The 8459-nt window shown below is 35.3% G+C and overlaps 1 protein-coding gene across 2 annotated transcripts in view; it reads left to right on the forward strand.

Annotated features, from left to right (window-relative positions):
- TMEM38B (transmembrane protein 38B) overlaps positions 1 to 6339 on the forward strand; it is a 52927-nt gene extending 46588 nt beyond the window's left edge. For both annotated transcript variants that reach the window (XM_081803317.1, XM_081803316.1), the window contains one exon: positions 4200 to 6339. In XM_081803317.1, the coding sequence (XP_081659443.1) occupies positions 4200 to 4415 (216 nt within the window). In that variant the 3' untranslated portion in view covers positions 4416 to 6339. The remainder of the gene's footprint in view (positions 1 to 4199) is intronic.
- The last annotated feature ends 2120 nt before the right edge of the window (positions 6340 to 8459 follow it).

An 8459-nucleotide genomic window follows, 5' to 3' on the forward strand; every position in this document is an offset into this window, starting at 1 on the left:
TTTCTGCTCTGATCTTTATTATTTCTCTTCTCCTGCTGGGTTTAGGCTTTATTTGCTGTTCTTTCTCTAGCTCCTTTAGGTGTAGGGTTAGGTTGTGTACTTGAGACCTTTCTTGCTTCTTGAGAAAGGCTTGTATTTCAGCAGTAATTTCTGATGCCAGCAATACTTCTCAGCTGAGTGATGAGTCTACTGGGAGTGGAGATTCTATTAAAACACTCGACTTTGAAAAATACTATAGTTCATGTACTCAGGAAATACTTTAGATCCTGACGGTCTTCTCTTTTAGTGTTTGTAAAAAGACATTGCTGTTTTCCTGACAGTGGACCATTGTTTTTAACTGAATTCTTTTATTTGTTATTGGCAGTCTATGAAGTCAAGCTATGATTAAGGTAATTATGCTAGTACACCTTATTGTAACTGTTTATTCTAAAGAATAATTTAATATAAAGAAGTTCTTCTTAGATCTTACCCAATAATGACATAAACTTGTAGATTAACATTATATTTAGACTCTTCTTACTCTGTATTCTCTCTCCAGGTGGCCACATTCATATTCATGCCTTTCCCTTTTACTTGTATGGTAATGACTTCCAAATCTATATCTCATACTTAAATATTTGTGACCAGACCTCCATTACTGCATTTACTCTTTTACTGTTCTGTAATTACTGATTTACTCTGTCTCTGACCAGCCTGTCTCTGACCAGTCTGTAAGGACTTTCAGGGCACGGACTACATGCAACTTTTTTCTGGCAGCCAGGTGTAATGCACAAGCAGATTATTTTAATCCTGTTGATAGTTGCTTTTAGGTTTTGTTCATGCTGTTCTGTTTTGGGTTTGCCCTTTTAGAATGTGACCCTTTTGGGTCTCAGTTTAAACCTGAGGTATATGCCTAGGCAGTTCCACTTTGGCTGGCCTTGAACTCCAGCCTTCAGCTGGCTGCTGAAATGTCTGATCAGCTTTTAGCCTTCCAACTGTTGCTCTGCTAGGTTTTTGAAATCTCTTTTGCACAGTTTTGGGTTGGTAAACTTCTCAAGAGCAAGTTATGTGTGGATCTCTGGGCTTACTTTTTTGTGATTCTCTCCTCTTTGAGTTGTATTGCCCTCAAGTCCCAGATGCTTTGGCCTTCTCACACTGCAGCTCTTGTCTCCTTAGCCCATTGGGACTTGTGTTTGCTATGAATTGACACATATCATTAAAAGAAAAAAGCCAAGTTGAATGTGGAGGTCACCTTACTCAGTTAACTTTCTCTTAGGGATCATAGCCCTATTAGGTTCAGCCTGATTTGTTATTCTCCAGTGCTTTTTAGTGGTTGTTTTATGTATTTGTTTTTTTATATTGATTTTGGTGAGAGACTGGGTTTGATATAAGGCATCTTTTTTAGTCATGGCTGGCTTGGAGCCCATGTGCATGCATTTTTTAAAAAGTTTGTTATTTTGTCTATTCTTATTGAGGTCAAAGTCACAAAACAATCAACTATTTCATAGTATACAATTCTGTGACATTTTGTACATTCATAATGTGTGTGCATGCATTTTTAATTTATCTAAACGATAGTACACTATAGCTCTTGTTCTTTGTCTCATTTTCGCCTAACAGTATTTTTAAGAATTTTTCCATATTACTTTTCTATTACTATTAATAGTTGCACAGTATGCATTTCACTTACGCGTTCTTCTTGATGGACACCTATTCTGTCTCCCAACTCCTCACTACCTAGACAACATTGCAGTTAGTAAGAATTTTATTCTTGATTCCATTTTCCTCAAACAAATAGATTAGGTAGGGGCCTCTTGTGGAGTTTTGATTCCAAAAATTTCTAATTTGATTCATTATCTTAGATCTGCTAGAGGAATTGTCTTTTGGAAATTCTTGGGCTTTTTGGAACCGTTCTAGTCTTTAACATTCTCCCCTCAGATCCATTTTGGTACCAATCTAATTTTTTGAGTAAATCTGATTATCTCCAAACATTGTGCGTTTGCCAGATAAAGAGTTGGTAGCACTTTATATTCCACCTCTTAATGTCTTGGTGCTTTGTATATAAATATACATGTGGGAAAAATTGGATGAATTAGAGACTTTCTACTCTCCCTCCTAAGGGTAGTATTCTGCAATTTACTGAAAGTCTCTGACTTTAGGTAATGATAGAATGCAGTGTATTTAGTGATTGAGCTCAAAATCTGGGTGTTCCAAACTGCTTTATTGCTTATTAGTTCTGTGACTTTGGGCAAGTTACTGAACCTATCAGTCTTGGTTCACATCTCTATGCTGAGAGTAATAGTGGCGTAATTGTTGGGTTAAATTTAAAGAGGATAAGATCATATAGAACACTTATCAAAGTTCTGCCACGTGTTAAGAGCATAGTAATGGTAGCTGTTATTGGTTGTTTGGTATAGACCATAGATGATATTTTATCTTCCTATTTCCTTTGAATACTAACTGTATTTTTGTGGTTATACTACTCATTTGGCACCCAAAAATATGGTAACTTGTATTATTATTATTAATGAGTTATGTTCTTTTGCTTTGGTTAAGTATAAACTTGTAGAGACCAGAGATTTTCTAGAACCTAGCTGAGTTTGCTTCTTCTAAAGATTAAGGAATGCATTTTAGCTCAGAAGTAAACCCATGCGTATATAGTCAATTAATTTATGACAGAGGGGCCAAGAATATACCATGGGGGAAGGATGGTTTCTTCAATAAATGGTGCAGGGAAAACTGGAGAGCCACATGCAAAAGGATGAAACTGGACCACTATCTTACACTATACACAAAAATTAACTCAAAATGGATTGAAGAACCAAAACCATAAAACTCCTAGAAGAAAATATAGGTGGTAAGCTCCTTGACATCAGTCTTGGCTATTTTTTGGATCTGACACCTAAAGCAAAGGACATCAGAAGCAAAAATAAACAAGTGGAAGTACATTAAACTAAAAAAACTGCACAGCAAAGAAAAAAAAACTGCACAGCAAAGGAAACTGTTAGCAATATGAAAGGGCAACTTACTGAATGGGAGAAAATATTAGCAAATCATGTATCTGATAAGTGGGTAATATCCAGAATACATAAAGGACTCATACAACTGAATAGCAAAAAACCGAACAACCCAATTAAAAAATGGATAGCTCTGAACAGATAATTTTCCAAAGACATACAGATGGCCAACAGGTACATGAAAAGATGTTCAGCATCACTGATAATCAGGAAATGCAAATCAAAACCACAAAGAGATATCACCTCACACCTGTCAGAATGGCTGTTATCAAAAAGACAAGAAGTAACAAGTGTTGGTGAGGATGTGGAGAAAATAGAACCCTGTGCAGTGTTGGTGGGAATGTAAGTTGGTGCAACCACTATGCAAAACAGTATGGAAGTTCCTCAGAAAATTAATAGAACTACCATATGATCTAGCAGTTCCACTATGGATATTTATTTGAAGAAAATGAAGACACTAATTAAAAAAGATAGATGCACCCCCATGTTCATTCCAGCATTATTTACAATAGCCAGGATAATAAAACAACGTGTCGGTTGATGGATGAATGGAGGAAGAAGATGTAATATATGTGTGTATATGTGTATATATATATTTATACAATGGAATATTCAATAAAAAATGAAATCTTGCCATTTGCAACAACATGGATGGATCTTGAGGACGTTATGCTAAGTGAAATAACTCAGAGAAAAGCAAATACTACATGATTTCACTTACATGTGAAATCTAAAAAACAAAAGAAATGAGCAAACAAAACAAAACTTCTAAATATAAGGAATAGATTGGTGGCTGCCAGAGGTAGGGGTTTGGGGGAATGAAATGGACAAAGGGACTCAAAAGGTACAAACTTCTGGTTATAAGTCATGGGATGTAATGTGCAGCATAGTGACTGTAGTTAATAATAGTGTATTGCGTATTTGAAAGCTGCTAAGAGTAAATTTTAAAAGTGCTCATCACACAAAAGATTTGTAACTATATGGTGACCTATTGTGATGATCACTTTGCAATATATACAAATATTGAATCATGTTTTATATGTGAAACTGTGTCAATTATACCTCAATAAAAAAATTTTTTTAAGAGTAAAAAATAAGAATGTGTTTTTAATCTTTCTTTCTTTTTAAATTTACTTCTCTTCTCAGTTTTGAGAAGTAGGAAACATTTGTATTTCAATTCAAAACTGAACCTTTTTTTTCCAGATAACCATGATGATTACAGAGACTGCTAATGTGCCTTTCGCTCCTTTTGAGGATACATTGAGTCGGATGCTGTTTGGCTGGCAGCAGCAGTTTTCATCATGTGAAAAGAAAAGTGAAACAAAATCATCTTTTAATGGTACTGGTTCATCGACCTCAAAACCTATAGCTGTTGCTTCAGATACTGTTAAAAAGAAACATACTAAGAAGACTGAGTAAATTTACTTTATGAGCTCTAAAGGCAGAAATTTTTTTTCTTATCTACCTGTCTGTTTGTGATAAATATTTCTATGTAAATGATGTGAAATAAAGATTACATATAAGGAATGGAAGTGACAAAAAGAAAGAACTTCTTTCTGTTTCAGGGAGATTGTCTCTTTCTGGATTGTAATTCTTGAGTGTTTTGAGTGTATCATGTGAAATTGTTTTCCTAAGTTATATATAAAAGATTCTGTTGTGATTATTTTCATAGTTTTATATTGATAAAGGAGGCTAGATTTTTTCCTAATGTTAGAAAAAGTAAACTTACTATCATTGCAAAATAATAAAAATTAAAGCCTTTGTTTTATTTAGATATCTCCATACACATTTTTAATTGAATCTGAGCTTTAGTTCAGCAAAATTAAACTTACACTTAACATTACTATTATAATTCCTAGATATGAAATACAATTCCTATTTAACTTTGAGCACTGGGAAAAGTAAACCTTACCTAAACCACTTTATATTGTGAATGAAAATAAATGACTAGTTTATATTTCAGATATAAACATTGTATTTTTTAACCCACATTAAATGGAAAATATTTGAAATTTTATTTAATTTTTTAAATAGTATTTTTCAGCAAGAACAGAGTATTGGTATGAGTCACGATCTGAAGTCTGTTTCATGCCCTTGTTTATAATGTTCCTTTTTCTCCAGAGAAAATTAGGGGTATAATTTTTAATAAATTACTAAGCCCATGTTTTGCTTTGTAAGTTTCATTTTAGGAGCTTATTTTTTTCTCTCTTAAAACACATTCATTTTAACTGTAGAAGCAATTCTTCTTGTCAGCATTTCACATATTCTTCATTCTTTTTTTTAAAGATTTTTTATTTATTTATTCGACAGAGAGAGAGATAGCGAGAGCAGGAACACAAGCAGGGGGAGTGGGAGAGGGAGAAGCAGGCTTCCCGCCGAGCAGGGAGCCCGATGTGGGACTCGATCCCAGGACCCTGGGATCATGACCTGAGCCGAAGGCAGACGCCCAACGACTGAGCCACCCAGGCGCCCCAACTTCATTCTTATCTTAGCTGGTCTGGATACAGTGATGATAGTATCTTTAATGATTCGGCACTTCAGTTTAAAAATTTTCCCTTGTGTTGTTTCCTTTCTAATGGGTACTTTTCAGTTTTCTAGTTGAATGTCTCTTACTAGTTTGCATATGTTTGTGTTATATTTTAATCTACATATATTATTTTATTTTAAATTAAAACTACCCTTATGTGAAAATGTGCGGTTCTAATGAGAATTGTCCTTGGGCCTTTGATATTAACCAGCTAACCAAGAAGAAGCATAAACTAAAACCTCATACGATAGTCCATTTGAATGAAGAATGATGTTAAATCTGTCCTTATTGGAGAAAAAAGAGAGAAGAAGAAAGGATAATAATGTTAAACTTTCTTTATTTCTAGCTTAAAAATCTAGTTATAGTTTTAAAATACTGTGACTAACATGATTTTTTTCTACCAAGACCATGAACCTACCTGCAAAGAGTTAGTATGTACATAAGGCATTTGGGGATGGCATAGAAGTACTCAAATCACAGTGAAATTAGAAATTTTTTGTTTTTAAAATTTTTTAATATAAACACCAGCAGGGTACTATACTTTTACTTGTTAAATAAAAAAAGATTTTGGTGGGGCGAGGACCTTTGATAGCCTTGGGATGCTAAGAAGTTTACTTTCAATATTGTAACAGAAAGCATTAAACATTTGGGTTTTGTATTATATTTGATACTCTTGTAGTTAAAGACTTTTCAGAATTAAGATGTTACTAATTATTGATTTAGCTTTGAAGTGTGGGTTTAACTATAGCTGCAATGGTAGGAGTGTTGTTTTGTACTTGTATTAAAGACAAATTTATTAAAATAAGTTATTTAGCACCAGTGGAGTATTACATTATTTTAATGTTTTTTGTTTTATATTTTTCTTGAGTTAGGAGTTCAGAACTCCTCTGGCATTTTGACTGTTATACAGTATATATCCAATGATTACTGTCCAAATGGAGTATTGGTACAAACTTTATTAATTTAAAGATTTTTTTTATTTATTTGAGACAGAATGAGAGACAGAGAGCATGAGAGGGAGGAGGGTCAGAGGGAGAAGCAGACTCCCTGCCGAGCAGGGAGCCCGATGCAGGACTCGATCCCGGGACTCCAGGATCAGGACCTGAGCTGAAGGCAGTCGCTTAACCAACTGAGCCACCCAGGCGCCCCAAACTTTATTAATTTAAATGTGCATCCTCTAACCTTCAATTTGAGGTTCTTAGGAAAAAGCCACTGGAGAACATGGCTTAGGCTTGAAACCTCCCACTCCAAATCTACTCATGTTGCCTAGACTAGAGACTTCACTAGGTTTGCAAAGCAGATTGTTTAGACTTCTTTCCCAACATGTAGCATGAGAGAGGCCTATGGGCCTGTTTCACACGACCAGTCATAGGCAGCAGTGAGAAAGTCAAGAGCTGGTAGGTCTCCTTAAGTAAGAGGAGGCAAGATGCTGGTAAGAACATGGGCTGGCTTAGCCCAGTGGTTTCACCCTCTAGTGAAATGTGGCCAAATTAATATCAAACTCTGATTTATCGAATTAGTCACTCTTCTTTGCTGAGGGAGTAAAGGCTGGAGAGGGCCCAGATATGTGAAGTAGGTGGATTTCAGTGGAAATTCCAGCTTCCCTCTAGGCAGAGACCAAAAGGTGGGAATGAGAGAAGAAGGGAGAGATTCCTCGTTTACTGTATTTCTTTGCCATTTCTTTGAGGCCAGACACTTCATTTAAATCTACCTTAAAGCTCAAGTGGATTGCAGTTGAGTGATATGTTGGAAATGGAATAATGTGTTCATTATTGTTCCTTCTCCTCACTGTTCTCTTGGAGTTTACATTCCACTGGTGGAGAGTCTTACAGTAAACAAACAGATGTGTTCTTGTGGTGATACCAAAGGTTGTGAATAAATATTAAGCAGGACACAAGGATAGAAAGTGAGGGACTCGGGGGTGTTTGTTGAAATAGCATTTTTAGAGAAGACCTTTGTTAAAATTGCATTTTAGCAGAGACCTGAAGAACACATGAGGGAGCAGGCCAGGCAGACATCTGGGTAAGTGCAAGGGTCATTTGGTTTCTTTACATACTTGAGTTAGATTATGTATTTTTTCCGAAAAATTATTGAATTTATTTTTCGTAATAAGTACGATTTCACTCTTCTGGTTTTTAACAGAGATTTTTTTTTTTTTTAAGATTTTATTTATTTATTAGAGAGAGAGAGCACAAGCAAGGGGAGCGGCAGCCAGTGGGAAAGGGAGAAGCAGGCTCCCCGCCAAGCAGAGAGCCCATTGTGGGGCTTGATCCCAGGACCCTGGGATCATGACCTGAGCTGAAGACAGATGCTTAACCGACTGAGCCACCCAGGCGCCCTGAGATATTTCTTTAATTTGTTTCTATTTTTACCTTTTTTCCCTTGAGGTGAAATTTGCATACGATGAAATGCACAAATTATAAGTGTACATTTAAATAGTTCTGACAAATGCATACAACTAGATTTCCTAAACTTCTGTCAAGATATAGAACATTACCAGCACCTTGGGAAGATCCTTTCCAGTTAAATCTGCCTCACCACCCCAAACTATTCTGAATAGAATAAATAGAATCAGGCAATATATTCTCTTTTTCATAAGACTGCTTTCATACTCAGCATAATGTTTTTGAGACTCATTAATCTTGTTGCATTTATCGGTAGTTCATCCCTTTTTAATTTCTTATACCACATTTTGTTTATCCTTTTGATGGGCTATTTCTGGTTTGCGATGTTCTGAATAAGCTACTATGACCATTTTTGTATAAGTCTTTTGATGAGCATATGTTTTTATTTCTTTTGGGAAAATACCTAGGAATAGAATTATGTTTAGTTTTATAAAAAAAGCAAACAAACCTGGTAGACCTTTTTTTTTTTTTTTTACAAAATGGTTGTACCATTTTATACTCCATAACATTGTATGAGAGTTCCAGTGTTCT

The sequence above is a fragment of the Leptonychotes weddellii genome, chromosome 14 (genome assembly GCF_054177405.1).
Source record: "Leptonychotes weddellii isolate Sample4059 chromosome 14, ASM5417740v2, whole genome shotgun sequence".
NCBI lineage: Eukaryota > Metazoa > Chordata > Mammalia > Carnivora > Phocidae > Leptonychotes > Leptonychotes weddellii.